The 19,553-nt window shown below is 43.0% G+C and overlaps 1 gene segment (V, D, J or C); it reads right to left on the bottom strand.

Annotated features, from left to right (window-relative positions):
* Positions 1-1,275: 1,275 nt before the first annotated feature.
* LOC101748001 lies at positions 1,276-19,041 on the bottom strand. The segment is given in 5 exon segments: positions 1,276-1,972; positions 2,396-2,512; positions 2,956-3,018; positions 3,696-3,977; positions 18,810-19,041. Coding segments are annotated over 4 exon segments (534 nt in total).
* Positions 19,042-19,553: the final 512 nt, after the last annotated feature.

Genomic DNA, 19,553 nt, shown 5'->3' with positions numbered 1-19,553 from the left:
TCACTGCTTCAGCAGGGTCTATGCCACATGGCTCATTCTGGTCCAGCAGCTATTTCACGAGTAGATGGATGTTAAAGAACTGCTGAGGAAAGCACCATGTCTGGGGAGGGAAGGAGACTGGGGTGCTGGGCCCTACATTACTTTCTTACTAGCCAGAGAGGAAAGGAAGAAATGCAGTAGAAATTAGGTGCTGTAAAAGCAATCTAGCCTAATGTGATTGGGTGACTGAATCACTAAGCTTGTACAAGGGAGGTATGTCCTGCTTAAGTGGGCCAGGAGAGAGATTGTTCTGAGGTACATTCATAGTCTAGCTGGCTCCACATGTCCTTCTGGTCCTTGAGATGCATAGGAAACAGAGTCATGACCACTGTGGTTTTCCACACTTCACTGTGTGCTCCTGGGACCTAACCCACAGATCTACAGGACATAAAGACATTATAGAAAGGTCACATCCTGGGCAAGACTGAGTTTGAAGGACCAGTCTTAGCAAGGTTAGTTACACAGATTTTACCATGATTAATTTTGGGGGCTGTTTTGAAACCAGCAGTTTTGAAACCAGATACTCAGTTGTTATCTGAAAAACATTGCATATCCTTCCCCCTCAGGAAGTGGTTAAGATGTTTTTAAAAGAAAGAGGATTTTTTTTCTTGAATAGTGTGATATAGTCATACATTTTAACCACAGTATCCTCCTTCAAGCAGGCAAAAATTTGAAGCTTGAGAGAAAAGTCAACAGAGGGATGTCTGTGTTGTGTTGTGTTTTTGCTTTTTTTTTTTTTTTTTTGACTGCTAGTTTATCTGTCAAACCAACCCACAGATTTCCTGTTGGCCCCTTCCCAGCATTGGTGAGTGGAAAATTGGTATCCTGTTTTTGCACATTCTGAAGTCTGTACTTTTATTCCTTATTGTCTTATTGACTCCTGTCTTAACTAATTTCTCTTCAGAGCCATCTTTTTTGTTATAATCCATAATTTTGAGCTGTGGAATTTGAAAGAGGCATGAATAATTAAAATTAATTTAAACCCAACGGAGTCAGATTTCTTACTCCTCCTGAACACTCTCAGATGTTGCAAGCAGTTTCTATCTAACTGTGTGACAACAAAAAAGATAAATTTAATCTAGGGGAAGTGTATCTTATGATGGATGATTTTCTAATTCTCAGTGGTCACAGGAAAGGACAGTTGAATATCAACTATATATCAATTAAATATTATCAACCAAGTATCAATTTCCACCTGATTTCAAAAGTAAAAACACTGTGGAAACCATACAACACTTCAATGTAATAAAACTTTATTTTAACCTTTATTTTAACCTAAAATACAGGGTCCACATATTTAACAAAGAGAAAAATGTTCTGGAGGAACAAATGGAAGTGGGTTCCTTCAAGTCCAGCAGAGATCAGTAGAGTTTACGTACACTAGAAAATTACCACTACTAAAGTCTTTTAAAAATTAGTACCGTACAATATTTCCTCTATGCTTAGGGATCCCTAAGCAGTATGGCATTACTTCTGCAGACAGTAATGCAGCATGACTAGAGATGTCATTTTTAAAGCATAATAAATAAGTGATCTCAGTTTTAACACTTTCAAAACTAGGATATTTGGATACTTAAATGCAGTGGATAAAGCAAGAGACGTAAGAAAATAAAGTATTCCTGCTTAGCATAACGATGAAGGAAATTTTGTAAGGAAATAAGAAATAACAAATTGTTGTTTTAATAATTAATGGAACTGAAAAAGGCAAGAGTTCAACAGTATTAATGGTTTAAGATAGCTTTCAGATGATGTTAACTGAAGAGCACCTTGATGAAGTGATGGGACTTAATCAAATCTACAGGAACTGGGATTGGGGTGTTGCTTCTTTGTTTCTTTAGATGCTTATTGTCAGCAAAGTTGAGCCACAGAGTTTAAATTACACTGCTATATATTCTCTCCTTCTCTTCTTCAGCCCGCTGCTGGCTCACTTAACCTAGTACCGGAAAGAGAAACATTTGTGTAATGAGATTCATTAATTTGGAATGGACTGGATAATCTTTTTGGTCATTTTGGATACCTATTCTTCAAAATTCTCCCTCCCTTGTTTTCCTTCCCATTTTCAAATGTGTTGTGTTTGGGGATTACTCCCTTATAGTCCATGCAGATCTGGACTTTTCTCCAGACTTTGTGCTCTACCACTGATATAATCTGAGGTACTCTGGACTAGCCTGATCTATAAGCTGCTTGATGAGCAGCCAATTAATTAGTCACTGGAAACATCAAATAAATCAGTGAAGATGGAAAAGCAGAGCTTATATAACTTGTGGTGGGTTTACAGAAGGATGCAAAGCCAACTGGTCTGCACTTCCTTCACTTGACTCCTATGCTCCCAAGGACTGAAAGATGTATTTCCTACCTCAGAATATGAACAGACAGATACTCATGAGTATGTTGAAGGCGACACATTTTGCCAGCAAGACCCTCAAACCCAAAACAGCCATGAACAGCATGTTCATTTTCTCCATTTTGATGTCTTAAAAAAGAGAAGAAAAAGATGGAAATGATTGCAGTCTTGACATTACCAAAATAAATAAATAAATACATGAAAATTCACACATCATAGATGAAAGAGGGAAACACGAACAAAGGAAAAGATGGCAAAGAAATTTATTCATAGACAGGAGAAGGAGATACCTGCCTGGTGAACAGTTTAATTCCCATTGTTGATTTATCCCATTGAAATTTGTCATCTATTTAACTTTTAACTTGAAATGGCATGTTATTCCTGAGTAAAATAATCTGACATTTTTGCACCAGAAAAAGCATTTTTTTCATGCCTTTTTACGGAATCCATAATCAGTGAAACTTAATGCTTAGCCAGTATCTACAATTCAGATATTTATGTACCATTTTCTTATGTTGCTACTGAATCCCCGGTAAGGCGCACTGACAATATTACCGTTTGAGGTAACTAACCTTTTTTAAAGGCATTTGTGAAGTTGCAAGCATTTTCTGCTGCCAATTCTTCATCTTTCTTTTCTGTTGAATAATTGAGAGACACTATAAACTGTTTCTAATCTAGTTGAAACAAGAATTACACAAAGCACACCTATACCCTGTTTCCCAAACAGTAGAATTAGTGTATCAGATGGAAGGCAGGTCATTAATTCTAAAATGAACATGAAGAGAAATACTAGCTGTTTACATGTGATTGCTAGTAAAATCCACCAGGATTGCTGAGAATTTTATCTCCCTTTTGAAATGCACTTTACCATAAGAAAAATAAAAAATAAAAAATAAAAATAACCAAAAGAGTTAGAGCAAAAAATAAAACTTTTTTTCTTTTTTTTTTTTTCATAAGTTATTTCAGACTTTCTACTGTTATACATATACTCATGACTTGAACTATTTTGCCTTAGATAAAAGTAGACACGCTACATTAAGGATTTTGGTTTGTGCTTCTGCTTGGTGTTTTTTGTTGTTGCTGTTGTTGTTTGGTTGGTTGTTCTTCCTTTTTGTGTTTTGAGAAGAAAACTCTAGGTGCTTATATAGCTGAATTAAGATCATCTACACTGGGTCCTTCTGAATATCTAATTTCTACCTAACTAAGCAACTAAACATCTTTCTGACTGTACCTAACTTGTTGCTGCTAAGTGCTCAAAGAACAAGAAAGTATATTGGAAATGCCATCTAACAGAATCAGTTTGTGTTTTTACCTGGCAGGATTGTGCTCACTACAGTCTTGTTCCCCTTGTGCACAGCTTTGCAGGTCCCTTCTGTATCTGGTTTTATGCCAACTACTTTCAAGGTACTGTACATCCCCTCCGATGTGAGAATAGGTTCCTTCAGATCATACACAATGTCACCCTTGGGCCCATCAAGACTGATGTTCTTGTAGAATGTTCTTGCCAAACAAGCTATGTTTGATACATTGCCATATTGTTTGCATTCCTTTGATTTAAGTGCAATGACTTCTGGTGTAGAATCTTCTTGTCTTTCTGAAAAAGAAACATAATTCTGTGATAACTTTATCTTCTGCATACTGTCCTGAGAGCTAACTGATCTGCAGTTCAGATACAGTTCAGTTATGTTTGTCCCCTGACAGCTGAGTGTCTGTGTTTATATTTTTCTTCTATTTCCCAAGGAGCAGATAAAAGAAAAGGAGCATAACTGTGGGATTTTTATTGATGGTTTTAATCACTTGAGCTCCCAAGAGATTACCAAGTTATGAGATCATTTCATGGCATAATGCGGAGCTATCCTAAAGAAAAAAACAACTCTGGTGCTTAATAGAGGAGTTCAGTGCCATTTCACGTAACGCACTTACTCTGTCTTCTCTCTGTCTGTTCCTTCAAAAGAAACAAGTCTCCAGAAAATCCACAATGCATTCTTGCGCTAAGCATATAAGCTTTCAGTTAAGCATATCCCTACCATTACTGTGAAAATCTAGCAGAAAAACAAGATATCTCTGGAATGTTTCTGAATGTTCTGAATGTAAGGAAATCTCTCAAAAAGATTTCCTTACCTATTCTTGCATATTGCCTATTCTGGAAGTTCAGCTGCTGTGACTTGGAGCTGATTCTTGTCTCTTTCCTGCATTAGCTGGTCTTAGCTGAGGTTCTAAGTGCTTTGTCTGCATCTACGCTACAGCTCCTACAGTATCAAAGCCTGTGTCTGGATATGGCAATCTTTTTTAAGACCCCACCTAGAATATTGTGTACAGCTCTGGAGCTCCCAACATAAGTAGGACCTATTGGAGCAAGTCCAGAGAAGGACCATGAGAATGATCAGGAGGCAGGAGCAATTCTCCCATGAAGAGAGACTGAGGGAGTTGAGGTTATTCTAGAAGTGAAGTCCCTGGAGAGACATAATAGCAGCCTGCCAGCACCTAAAGGGGACCTATAGGAAAGCTGGAGAGGGACTCTTGGTCAGGGAGTGTAGTGATAGGTTAAGGAGTAATGGCTTAAAAGCAAAAAACTCTAGATTTAGTTTAGATATTAGGAAGAAATTTTTCATGATAGGAATGGTAAATACTGGAAGGGGTTGTCCAGAGAAGCTGTGGATGCCCCATGCTGGAAGATGTTTACAACCAAGGTGGACGGGGCTCTTAGCAACCTGATTCAGTGGGAGCTGTCCATCCCCATGTCAGGGTCGTTGAAAATATATAACCTTTAAGGTCTTTACCAATACAAGCAGTTCTGTGATTCTATGATCCTACATTTCTATGGACCCTGTTGGGCCTTGACTTGAGAACTGACCTGAATTCATACCTTGGGCACCCAAGCCTAACCTACTCATTCAGTAGGGACAGTGGGACAAGTTCTGGCTGGTGGTCTTCTGGCTATGCTATCATTCTTAGCTCTCATCCATTAGAGACCAGCTAACCCACTGTTCCCTGACAGCTCAAATGTTTAAGCTCCCAGGGCTGCAGCACCTCTGCTATGGAGATGGGCTGAGAAGCTGAGGGTGTTCAGCCTGGAGAAGAGAAGGCTGCGGGGAGACCTCAGTGCAGCCTTCCAGGACTTGAGGGGAGCTTACAAACAAGAGGAGGACCAATTTTTTACACAGTTTGATAGTGTTAGGATAATGGGAAATGGCTTTAAACTAAAAGAGGGGAAATTCAGTTTAGACGTTAAAAATTTTTTACTCGGAGGGTGGTGAAGCCTTGGCACTGCTGCCCAGAGAGCTTTGGGTGCCCCAGTCCTGGAGGTGCTAGAGACCAGGTCTCCATGGGGTTATAAAATGCCATTGGGCAATTATTACAGTACCTGGAAATCATGGGGAGCATTGAAACAAGGTATGTGAATCAGGATAGGGCAGAGAGCAAGTGGAGGGTGGTGATGTACAACTGAATGTTTTCGGACAATAGAAATTAACCCAGTAAACTCATCTATTGCCCTAATTTTGACATTCCCACACAAAAGCTGGGGAAGAGTAATATCCTTACAAAGACGAACTACCTCTTGGAGAGTGGAATTTCTAAATATGCACAGCTTTCTCACATTTCAAACAGTTATTGCTAAAACCTGCATGTCCTGCTTTTCCATAGGACCTCTTTTCTCCTGAGGCACTTTACATCTCCCTTCTCCTTTCCATGCACCTTAGTTTTACACAAATGAAAGAAAGCAACTTTTTCTTCATACTAAAGCTAGGACAGAATACCATCCCCACTGGGCATAATTAATGCAGTGTTAAACTGAGTAGTGCAGCTACTGAAGGACAAGGAGGACTTCTGGGGTTGAAGATCTGTGGAAAAATGCTGATGAACACAGCTAAGAAACCAATATTGTTGCTCCTGAGAAGATTTGTAAGGTGAAGTCTGGACCCAGACACCTGGTTGGAAAGTATGTGTTCAAGAGATCCTGAGAAGCAGAAAACTCAAACCACAGTATCCCACTATCCCCTTGTCCACCCCAAAATGAAGAATTAGTAGTAAAAACAAGCAGAACTTACTTGATTCAACTGAGAAAGCGATCCCACTTCCAAATACAAGCTTGTCTGTTGCTACACCAAGTTCTCCACACAGTGAAATACTTCATTACAAAAAGTTTCTCTTCCTTCCCTTTTACTTAACAGTAATTCATATGAGACAGATAGTCATATGGGGTACCTTGTATCACGTATACCACACAAAGAAATAACGACTTGTAGCAGAGTCAAAAGGGGGGAATTGAACCTGATTGGGACCTGCAGGATGATAATGTGTCCCCGGGAACACTCAAAGATTTTAGCCTAATGAAAAACCAAAAGGTGTGTAAGTATGATTCTACAACAATTAGCAAAACTATATGGAGCTTCAGAAGTGTTTGTTTGTATGCTCACCTTGGAGTATTTATTTATTTACTTACATATTAATTTATATTTGTTTTTGGCAACAAAGAAGAGGAATGTTCTCATTCTGGGCTTTTAGAACTGTTATCTTTCTGGATGGTCCAGTGCAAAGGGTGATTTAGTACCTTAGGAAGCCATGTATTTGCTAACTGTTCTTTATTTGGTATAGTTATATTGTGCTATGGGAGGAGCTATTAAATAAGAATTTTGCTGTGGATGGTACAAAGCAAATTAATCAAATTCTGTACGATGATCAAATTGTGCATTCCTTAGTATCACCTGTCTCTGAAGAGTTGTGTGAAGCATAATGGTTAGGGAAAGATAAACTTCATGTATATACATTCCTCAACGTGTAGGTGTGGTGAGCTTCTCCCTTCCACAGGTATGGCTCAAAACAATAATACAAAAGAATGCTTATGTAATATGTAACCGATCTGTATTAAAAAATAAAAATAAATATGTAATTTATTATGTGGTGGCTTTTAAAGATATCAGTGAACTGCTCACAAGTGACCATCAGCTGTGTTGACCCACTCAGTTGCTCATGAATGGTCTAGACAGTGTACTCCCCTGAAATTTTGATAGACTATTCACCAAACAATGGTCTGCTATTCACAGACTTGCAAGGCTGGAGAAATACAACTGACACTTTTGCATCAGATAGTGTCAGATGACTGAAGGTCACAATCCTGTAATCCAGCAGGTAGCTAGGCACCACAAAGTTTTTCACTCCTGCTCCCCACCATCTCCACCAACCTAGTGGCTGTGTGGGACTATTAAAGAGTGAGGAAGTTCTTGCTGATCAGTCCTTCATCCTCCAGTTGACAAATCAACTTGTGAGGGAATCAGGGAGTATCGGTTGGTGCAATACAGTGCACCACTGTGTTAGCAGTCAGCAGCCGCTGTTCTTCTCTTAGCAGCCCCACAACAGAAGGGTTCTCTGAGAGACTGAGCAAGGTAGACAGCTACTTGATGCATTCTGTATACAAGACAGAAATACCAAAAGCTCACCAGTATTGAAGTATTCTATCCTGAGATAATCTATATGAAGGATACATAGAGCCTGTGGTCCAGTCACAACAGGGTGCTTTTGCCACTAATTTCTTGTTGGGCTCACTTCAGCCTACAACACAGTTAGCTCTTGGGATCCCTTTATCACTCCGGAAATACAGACAGGTTCTGCCCCTTTATAAATTCATGACATTAGAGCGTCAGGCCATCAAATCCACACAGTCCAATAAATCCAACAGTTCATTTCATCCACCTGGCTGGAGGCAGGGCCCCTCTAGTCTGGGCTGTTGTATTCATTACTCATTTTTATTGTGTGAACCAAAAAGCTCATTGTCAAACTCAGAAATAAGATCATCTACTCTGTCTGGGGAACTGCCCACTGGAAACTGGAGCAGCCATTTTCCTGCAAGAACCCTCTCTTGTGATTGTTTTCCCTTGCAACTCACAACCCATGCCTCTAAGGTAGAGGTGGGTTTTCCACCCCACTCCATGATCACACAGGTAAAACCACTGGATAGCATGCAGTGTATACCTGCAATAGTCTTTGTATTGAGCAGAGGAATGCTTAGTTTTCTTATCTGAGGTACTGGTTTGTACAGGTGTAGAAGAAAACTTCTTTCTCTTCAAGCAACTAAACCAGTTTCTCCACAGCCAAGACACAGGCCCTTAGAGAAGAAGAGAGACTCTCTTTGTATTGCCAGAGTTGGTCAGGCAATTCACCCACTGTTTACTCCTCTCCCTCTTTCCAGGTCTTTAGCGCCAGCAAGTTGGCATATGACAATAGTGAACTTTGTACAAATTTCAGTCACATGGATTGCATGCACTTTACACTATCTAGATTTTGCGATAATTGATTGTTGCTCAGGTCAATATTATACATCACCTCCAGGACAGTTAATTCCCTCAGATACTGAATATCTCTTTCCGTGGTTGTTCACTTACTTGGCTGATGTGGGTATCATCCCTGTAGGGATGCCTTTCCTTCACATGAAGGTTTCCATGAGAAGATTCCTGAATGGACATAATGAGTCCAAACACCAAGTTAAATCCATGATCGGTATAACATGAGCACATGCTGCATACAAACTGACAGAACCAGTTTATCCCAGCCATCAGAGATGATGAACAGCCAGAGACGTGTTAAGAAAAGCCTTGACAAGCAGTACTACATAGGAATCTACTGGAGGACTTCCAAGGTGTAAGACCATGACCAGAAAATCTGGTCAGTTGTAGAACCTGAATGTAATGTTATAATGTTGATTAAAGCATGATTGTCTAAATGAACATCTCTGGATCAGGATGATAAAAAATAAAAGATGAGTGATGAGCGAAATGCAGAGATGCAGTCTGGACAAAGTAACAGTGGAGACAATGACAAGACATCTACCCATCAGCCACATTAATTGATGAGTGATCAAAATACAGGTATCACTTCAGGAAGATTAACCTGGACTTTGCAACTGATAAGGAATGGTCTGAACCAGGTCAGCGCTGGACTGAAAGGGTGATGAAGCTGCAGAGTTCTCCAAAGCCATGGGGATGTGCAAGGGGAAGGGGAAGTGGGATAGGTAAAAAAGAGAAGAATATTCATGCATAAAATGATGCCAGCCAGTATGCTTTGTCTAACCAGGTACTACAGCTAAACACTACTGTCTATCCTATAGTCTTAATTTTTCTCACCAAATCTTCTCTTAACTTTCTCTCTCTGTATTCACAGACTCTCTTACATTTGTGTGTGCTGCAAGGCAGGATGGGCATCCAGACAGGGGTGCTGGGTATACAGAGATGACATAGTGGTTCTTGAAGGATCTGGGCAGGAGTGCTGGTTGGACAGAGTTGGAAGAAACCCACAAGGGTCATTAAGTCCAGCTCCAGGCTCTTCTTTCTAATGGCTACAAATGGGGCACAATAACTAACTTAGATGGTGTAAGAGACTATTCTTTTATATGATTGACTCAAAGTTTGCTGAGGAACAAGTCCAGGCAAGTCCTGGGCAAAGGTAGAGAAATCTTCCGTCTGGAGGACACTGATGGACAGGTCCTGGCTAAAGGTTGTGAAATCCTTTAAGAAGCCCAGATGGACAAGGCCAGGGGCAACGAGAGAGAGATAAGCTGCTGATAATGGCCAGGAAACGGTCTTTTTTCCTTATCTCGAGGAAGATGACCATCTCAGGAGGTATGCACATGACTCTTGCTCAAGCACCCAGGGATGTCATGTAGGCAGGAGAAAATGGAGGATAAAAGAGGGTCCAACAACCCCGACAGACTTGAGAGGTTTCTACCATCAGATCCTTCACTACGGACCGTATGCTGACGGACTTCCCTGGGCCTGCTACCTGAGACCTGCTGCTTTCTCCCAGACTTACTCTGAGGCTTCTTCCTGGACCCACCCGGTACCTGCACCTTCTCGTTGCCCAAGACCGGCCTCGCTGCTCCTGCCTTTCGGCCTCGGACCGTTGGAACGTTGTGCAACGGGACTGCTGCCGGATCCTGGTGGTGACTATCCCTGCTTTACGCAATTCTTGCCTCTTTCTATCTTTTCTATCACTCGCCTTCCCTTCCCCATCACCCCAATCCGTAATAGTGTCCATCCTCCCCTTTCTTCATCTCCCTTATTAACATTTGTAATAAACTGGTCGGACCAACATTTGAACTGTTGTTTCTTAATCTCATGCCGGGCATACGTATTTCAAAGAACCTCCTCTCCCTCCTATAAATTGGAACGAGATAGATGGAAACCCTGTCTGCTGACTTGGAGCTAATAATTCAATGTTCAAAATGAAATGAGCCCCAAATCCATATTTGAGTACAAGAAAAAGAGACATGCTATGCAGTGATTGTCCCATAGCTTGAAACATTATCAGAATCAAATTTGTTCTTCAAGACTGTGAAGAAGTGGAGAATATGTTACACCGTCAGGCTCTTCAGGAAGTCAGTTTGTGTTTGGCGGTTCAGCTCCCTTCAATCACTGTGATACCTAGACCACACAGTAATGAACAGTCATACAAAAACCTTTGTTTTCATTTCAGTACCAGCTGACACCCCCTCTTTGATGTCTTCTGAGTGCTGGATTTTTTCTTTCTCTCTGTTCTTTCGTTGCTGGATAGTCAAACCACAGAGCAAATACAATAAATTAAAAATAACAATGTTGGTATCACATTTATGGTAGATAAGGTAATAATATGCTTCTCCCACTGAAACACTGTCCCGACTTTGTGAAATTGCTTTAGATTGTCAGAACCCTTTTCACTCAAAGAAATAGATATGTTTTTAATAAATTTCTAGAGATTTACTGTAGGGTATTTTCTTAACACCAGAGACCAGCTGTATCCAAACACGTTATCTGTCAGTTTAAGTCTTACATATCAGGACTATTCTAGAAAGGAACAGGAAAATCCACCTGATCAATGCATGGTTAACAGGCTAGTGTTATCAGTGGAATTCTGTTTCTCTGTCATGGGGTGTTTCATACAGCACCAGGCCTAACGGCAACAGGTGGGGTTCACCTTTCTCAAATGGGAAAAAGAATTCTAGGCCAGGAGTTGGTGAGGATTCAGACAAGGCTTTAAACTAGATCTGAAGGAGGCAGGAGATAAAACCAGGCTTGTGAGAGATGAGCCTAGGGGCAGCATTCCAGTGTCAGGGGTGAGACCGACAGCCCAGCTGAAGTGCATGTAAACCAGTGCGTGTAACTTGGGCAACAAACAGGAGGAACTAGAACCTCTGTGCAGCAGAAAAGCTATGTCTTGGTCACTGTCACTGGAACACAGTGGGATCATTCCCACACCTGGAGTGCTGCAATGAAGGGCCAAAAGCTCTTTAGGAGGCATAGACAAGGATGGAAAGGAGGGACAGTGGGGTGCAGAAGCTCTTTATGTTAGGGAGTGTTTTGATGTTGTTGAGCTCAATACTGGGGGTGATAATCAAGTCCTTATGGGTATGGATCGAGGGAAGGCCAAGACTGAAATCTTGGTGGGAGTCTGTTATAGACAGATATTCAAGCAGGATAAACAGACAAACAAAGAATTCTACAAGCAGCTGGCAGAAGTCACACAATTGTTCACTCTTGTTCTCAAAGGGGACTTCAACTTGCCAGCCACTTGCTAGAAATGCAGTATAACAGTGAGGAAAAAGTCTAGGAGGTTCCAGGAATATGTGAGTGATAACTTCCTGTCATATCTGTTAAGGTGCCCTGCTAAACCTGCTGTTTATAAACAGAGGATTGGTGGGAGTTATGGTTGCTGAAAGCCATCTGGGGCATAGCAACCACTAAATGACAGAATTCTCTATTCATGTTGAAGTTAGGAGGAGGGACAGCTACCTTCAACTTCTGGAGGGCAGAGTTTGGACTTTTAAGGATACTGTTTGGGAGAGTCTCTTGGGAGTCAGTCCTGAAGGGCAAAGGGATCCAGGAAAGATGGACATTCCTCAAGAAGGATATCCTAAAGGTGCAGGAGCCGACCATTTCTGTGTGCTGCAGAATGAGCCGTTAGGAAAGAAGACTGGCCTGGCAGAAGAGGGAGCTTTCCCCGAGACTCCAGGAAAAAAAAAAAAGCAAAAGGTTCACCACCTTTGGAAGGAGGGGCACACAGCTCACGAAGAGTAGAAGGATATTGCTAGGGTATGCAGAAAGCAAATTAGATCTTAATCGGGCCACAGTTGTAAATGTTAAGATAAGATGCATTAATGTAAGCCCATGGGACCAGAGTGGATTCACCCAAGAGTACTGAGGAAGCTGGCAGGAGTGATTGCCAAGCCACTTTCCATCATCTATCAGCAGTCCTGGTTAACCTGGTTAATGTGGTTAACCTGGTTAACCAAGTCTCCTACTTAACCAGGTGAATGGAGACCTGTGAATGTCATGCCCATCTACAAGAAGGGTTGAATGGAGGATCTTGGGAACTGCAGGCATGTCAACCTGACCTCAGTACTGAGGAAGGTCACATGGAGCAGATCATCTTGAGTGAGATCACAAAGCATGTGTGGGACAACCAGGGGATCAGGTCTAGCCAGCATGGGTTTCACGAAAGGCAGGTCTTTCTTGACCAACCTCATCACCTTTTCTGGCCAGGTGACTCACCTATTGGATGAGGAAAAGACTGTGGATGTAATCTACCTAGACTTTAACAAAGATTTTGACTCTGTCTTTCACAGTACTCTCCTGGAGAAGATGGCAGCCCATGTCTTGGACAGCTGTACTCTTTGCTGAGTTAAAAACTGGCTGGATGACCAGACCCAGAGAATGATGGTGAATGGAGTTAAGTCCAGCTGGCTACTGGTCATGAGTGATGTTCCTCAGGGCTGAGTATTATTGGGACTGGCCCTATTTCTTATGTCTAATGATGACCTGGACAAGGGGATTGAGTGCACCCTCAGTAAGTTTGCAGATGACACCAAGATAAGAGGAAGCGTCAAACTCCCTGGTGGTAGGAAGGCCCTACAGAGGGATCTGGATAGGCAGGATCAATGGGCTGAAGCTGATTGTATGAGCTTCAACAAGATGAAGTGCTGACTCCTTCATGTTAGTCACAATAATCCTATGCATTACTACAGACTTGGGGCAGAGTAGCTGGAAAGCTGAGTAGCAGAAAAAGATCTGAGGGTAGTAGTCAACAGCCAACTAAACATGAGCCAGCTGTATGCCTAGGTAACCAAGTAGGCCAATGACATGCTGGCTTGTATTAGAAATAGTGCAGCCAGCAGGACTTGGGAGATGATCATCCCTCTGTATTTGACACTGGTGGGGCTGCACCTTGAGTACTGTGTTTGGGCTCCTCACTACAAGAAAGACATTGAGGCCCTGGAGAGTGTTCAGAGAAGGGCAGTGAAGCTGGTGAGGGGTCTGGAGCACAGGTCTTACAAGGAGCAGCAGAGACAACTGGGATTGTTTAGTTTGGAGAAGAAGAGGCTTAGGAGAGACCTTATTGCTCTCTGCAGCTCCCTGACAGGAGGTTGTAGTGAGGTGGATGTTGCCCTCTTCTCCTGGGTAACTAAAGACAGAATGAGAGATAATGACCTCAGGTTGTGCCAGGGGAGCTTCAGTTTGGATATTATGAAAAATTTATTCTCAAAAAGAGTGGCAAGGAACAGGCCAGGGGAGGTGGTGCTGTCCAAGAAATGTGCAATGTTGCACTAAGGGACATGGTTTAGTGATCATGGTGGTGATGAATTGATGGTTGGACTTGATGATCTTCGAAGTCTTTTCCAACAAGTTTGAGACCACCTGATATGACTGAATGTGTACAAGGCCATGGGGCCTGATGTCACACTTTCCAGGGTCCTGAAAGAACTGAATGATGATGTTGCCAATCTACTCTCATATTTGAAAAGTCATGATTGCCAGGTGAAATTCTTTGCAACAGGAAAAAAAGGAAACATCATTCCTACTTATAAGAAGGGCAGAAAGGATGATCCAGTAAACTACAGACTGCTGAGTCTCACATCTGTGTCTGGAAAGATCATCTAACAGATCCTCCTGGAAGCTCTCTTAAGGCACATGCAAGATGATGAGGTGATCTGAGATAGCTGGTATGGCTTCAGCAAGGACAAATTGTGCTTCACCAGTCTGGTAGCCTTCTATGATGGAGTGAAAGAATCAGAGAACAAAAGAATAGCAACTGATGTCATCTACCTTGACTTGTGCAAGGCCTTTGATATGGTCTCACATCACATTTGTATTTCTGAACTGGGGAAGATATGGATTTGAAATGTAAACTGTTCAGTGGATAAGGAATTGGCTGAATGGTTGCAGCCAGAGTGTTGTGGCTGCTGCGGTCAGTAGCTCTAATAATATTCAAAAACGCCTAGCAAGGCTCCATCTGAAGTATGGCACCCAGGTCTGGGACTCCTAGCACAAGGACACAGAACTGTTGGAATGGGTCCTGAGGAGTGCCACAAAGATGATCAGAGGGTTTGAAAACCTCTTCTATGAAGACAGGCTGAGAAAGCTGGGCTTGTTCAGTAAGGAGAAGAGAAGGCTCCAGGGAGACCCTGTTGTAGTCTTCCAGTATCTCCCAGTTTTGTGTCATCAGGATACTTGCTGAGCTCTGCCCTACCACCCAGATCATTAATGGAGATCAACAGGACTGGACCCAGTATTGGTCCCTGCAATACACTGCTAGTGATTGATATCCAAATAGATTTTGTGCCATTGATCACCACACTCTGGACCTGGCTCCTGTTTTCAGTCTCCTTTGCTGCCTGCTCGTCCATTCCTTGCTTGAAGAACCATACTCAGACAGGAGAAATCCAGTGGAATTTAAAGACAACCACTGTCAGGTCTTGAAGTTTAAGGAGAGGAATGCTGTGGGTCCCAGATCCAGATCTGAGAACTCCTGACACCCATAAGAGGACTCAAGCTTGTGCTACGTAACAGGAGGAGTCTTGCTGTAGCAGGGTGTGAGATGGCCCATCCAGAGATTCTGCATGGCAGTGAGCAGGAGTTTACGTATAGTTCTGTCCATGCTGTGAAGGATGAGTTGTTCCACTCTGCTCTTCTGGAGTGGTGTTGACATTCATTCTGTTGACATTGCCCAGCTGAGCTTCAGGCTAGATGCCCAACTCACCTTAGTTTAACTTGACCTTTTGACCATTGTCTCTTGTTACTTTTCTTGACATGACCATCAACTGTTTATCATAGCTTTCTCAAGGTGTGGGCTTGTGTCAAAGAGCAGAGCATAGTACACTCCCTTTCAGAAGGAGCTGCAAACCCTCAATGCTCTCCAGCATTGTCCAAGGAAGGTGTTTCCCATCTCCATCCATGTTCCCTATATCTCTCATTTCTCCACGTGCTGTCCAGGGGACGGTGATCCTTTTTCTCTCACCATATTGCCTAACTTGCTAGTTTTCTCCTCACACTATAAGAACCAGAAGAAAAAAAAGTAAAACTTTCCTGCCCTTCCTCCTCTCCTCTATCAACTCCATGCTCTCAGTGGTACCTCCCTCTCTCCTGATGGTCCCTTGCTCACAGGCTCCTCTCATTCCAAAAGCCTTGTGAGACCAACAGCCTTTTCCACTGTGCAATGACTTTGTCTGTGTTTGTAAGGCCATGCAGCTGTAGAGATTAGAGAAACCACTTTTAGATAAATTCTACTGTCTTGTAGACATTCCCAGATGCCTGACAAAGTCTGCACCTCACAGTTTCTCAGTGTCACAAAGAAAAAATACCTCTTCAGAGATGTTGTAGGTAAGTAGGAGGTTTCCAGAAAACATTTCATCATCAGTTCTTCCAGGAAAAAAACTTCTGGAATGATGTGGGACATATTTGAGAATTAGAAGGAAAATCCAGTCCTGCCATAGTGGCTCTCATGCAGAGGCACTGGGTGGGCCCTGGGCACTGTCCTGATATCTGTCTCTCTGTAGAAAGGGAAAATTGACACAAATAGTTATATCATGAGCACTTTGATGTCTGAAGTATGTCTTATGGTCTTGCATTCCCCCATCTGTCAGACATCAGTGGAGGAACAGAAACCATTCATGACTTCCCTGGAGTGAGTGCCAACACAGATAAGAAATCTCTCATGGCTGGCTGAGCTGGTGCCCCGGAACTGGCAGAGGCCACCCAAAGCAGACTGGAGGAGGACCCACCAAAGAAGACTAAGCAATGCTGGGATGTGTTACTGCTGAAGGTTTTAAACATGCTGCTGCAGACTGACTCTGCTCAAGCCGTGTTTCCAAATCTAGCATGTAACAAAGCAAACATCTACCCTTGCTGTTCTGTTCTGAGAGATATGACAGCGACCTACCTCCCTAGCAAGGGTGCAATCCCTCTTCAGAGGAAAAGGATAAACAAGCAGCTTGAGGTAATTTGTGCTGCACACAGGAAGAATCATGTGCTGCAACCCCTACAGCAACTCCCCAACATCCTCACTTTGAGAGAGGCCCTGAGGTGGGGAGCTGAGTGTGGCCAACACTTTTTACTCTCTTGGGATTGAAGGAACAACAAGGTAGAGGTGGGGACAACGCAGAGAAAGTATTTTATGAATTAGGTGAACAGCCTATGCTGTGCTAAAGTCTTAGGGATTGAACTGCCCATGGGAGTTACGCATATATTATATTTAATTTCAAGCTTCTTCTACAATGTCAAACTTTACTTCAAATTCAGTTACGCATGGATTGATTGGTAGTTCCAAGATCTTTTAGACCTTATCCTTATTTCACAGAGCTTGTACAGGTAACTGCCACCTTGAGAAGAAGTCCTATCACCACAGCAGTCTTCTCACTTTTTGTGTTGTCTCTCCCTCTATTGGCTATATGGTGTGCTGTCTAGCACAGAAGTAGGTGGCTCTATCTGTGGCTCTAAGGGCATGCAGCTGCAGGGAGACCTTGTTTTTGGCTTTATCTGCAGAGATGGTGACACGATCTTGGAAGGATGGGGCATAGCCTGTGTTATTCCCAAAAGGATAGATCCAGCCTAGAAATTGCAACTCCCCTCCTGGAGACAGACGGACACAGTTCCAGTCATAGTAAGGGCTATCAAGAGGTGCTCCTTTTACAGTGCAGGTGAGGAGGAATGATCCAGAAACTGTCCCTTCCCTGGGACCTGTTGTCACCATTTCTATCTGGGAAAGGGTACCTGAAAAGACACGGAGAAGGTGTGAAGTTTGATTTTTTTTTTTTTTATAAATTCATGAAGTAGTCAGTCCCGAAGTTGCAGGGTGCAAAATAAAGAGAGGTCTTTACCTCCCAGAGTTTACCTCCTGGGAGCAGTGGTTTGCTCAGACGTTCCAGAACCCTTTTTCTTTGCACCATCCAAAGGATTGTAGAGGAAGGAGACCCACTAGAGTCTGGGCAATAGCTGATAAAGATGGTATATATAAACATGAATCTAGAGTCCTGGCAGAAGGAGTGCATGGAGTTCCCAGCCCCTCTCAGTCCCAAATATTCCGTAACCAGCAGCATCTGGACTCATATCTGTGAGCACAGGGAATGGGGTGGACATAGACACATGGGGAATTGGTTTGCCAGTTGCACATGAATCTCAAAGGATCAAGAAGCATGGAGCTCTTGCTGCATCCCCAGAAAAATGGCTTGCCCCTAGAAAATCCCAAGGTTGCTCAGAGTGGGATTCTTCACAGCTCCCTGGGGCAGTTATTAGCATTGTCTTCCCTTAATCCAAGCTTAGAAAAATCTCAGAAAACCCCCTTCTTCTGTGCTGCAGCAGCATTCCACAACCTGAAAAGGGAGGATTATATCCATGCAAGTATTCATCAAAAGTAGTGGAATTTAGACTTCGGCAGTGGCAGGTCAGGAGAGCAGAAGAAACCTGGGCCTGCTCACTCCTGGTCTTTCATCTCTTCCACCTCCCATCAGTGCTGAGCAGGACAAAGTAAGTAGCACCATTCTCTATGCAGTCATTTCACTGCTTTGAGGACAGAGAGAAGGGAAATTAACCCACAAGGGACATAGAGAAGAAAAGAGCCCTGTTCGTGCCTACTAAAAGAGAGTCTGTGGCCCCTCTGGCACCCCCAGAACCACTGAGAACACTAGCCCTGGATACAGTCTCCACTCTTCACAAGCTATACCTGAGTGTTCATTCTTCAAAGACACGTGAAAACATTAACAGGAACAAGGGGATAGATGCAGGGTGCCCAAAGGCCCCTTACTACTTTCACCTGTTGTGCTTCTCATTCAGGGTTGCTTGCTACAGCTGATAGACTGTCCATCAAGCCAGAATATGGTATCTAATAGGGGGGAAGAATGGTGCTGAGTGGCCACAGTCCCCTGAAAAGTCGTTCTGAAAGGATACATATCCTAGGCAATGGATGTGCCCTTGTGAGGTGTACAGGTGGAAAAATAGTGCAGTTAGGATGCTCCACCCCTTCCTATTGCACAGGTGAATTGCCTTCACCTGTGCTCCCACGGCTGACCCAGTTCTTGCCTCAGGTGATCAATCAGTGGTTCAGGCCATGACTCAACAGTTCCCATACATGAGGGAAGCACACAAAACCCATTTCCCTGTTTTTATCCCAGGAAAACTGGGGCTCTCACCTCTTGGGGCTGCAGCAAAGGTAATGACCAGCAGCCAAAGTAGCATTGCAGACTTCTCCAGAGGAACTGTCATGGTGCAGGATAAGGCAGGGAAGCAGGGCTGCAAGGGGCTCAGACTTTCCTCTCGTTAAAGCAGAAGAGAAATGCCCAGTGCCCTCCAATGCTGAAGACTCAGATTTCCTTCCAACCCCAGACAGATTTGCAGCCTCTTCTGAGCAGCCGCTTTGCAGTTGTAGTTACTTTATACATAAGGAGTTTTATATACTTGCCACTGGTGTCTTGGGTGGGGAGAGGAAGCCACATTTCCTTTTGAACATTTCTCAGTCTGCACAGGAAACTCATGGACCTCTGTTAACTCCCTAGGGCCCCTTCAAAGCATTTCCCCAAACTGTCTTTGTAAGCAGTTATTGCCCTTTAAATAGGTAAGTGGGAAAGGCCTGATAGTGTAGAGACCGTTTTTTTTTTTTTTTCCTGGGAGTGAGATGCAATCAAATCCTTCCTCCCCCATCAAAGACAAAAAAAATTGTTGCCATACCCCTGAGCCACAAGCACCAGAGCATGGTGAAAAGAAAAGGCTTTGTAAGGGGAAAGAAGATAATGGGACACAGCTGTTAGAATAGTCAGAACAGCTGTGTGGGGTGTGAGCAGGTAGATGACCTGCTCTGCCTTGTGGTGAGGCTACAGGATGAAATACATACGTTAAAAAGTGTAATGGGGGGACAAACAGAAGGCGCAGGGAAATCA

The sequence above is a fragment of the Gallus gallus genome, chromosome 10 (genome assembly GCF_016699485.2).
Source record: "Gallus gallus isolate bGalGal1 chromosome 10, bGalGal1.mat.broiler.GRCg7b, whole genome shotgun sequence".
Classification (NCBI taxonomy): Eukaryota; Metazoa; Chordata; class Aves; order Galliformes; family Phasianidae; genus Gallus; species Gallus gallus.
The sequence above is the reverse complement of the archived record's forward strand: the minus strand, read 5'-3'. Positions and strand labels throughout refer to the sequence as shown.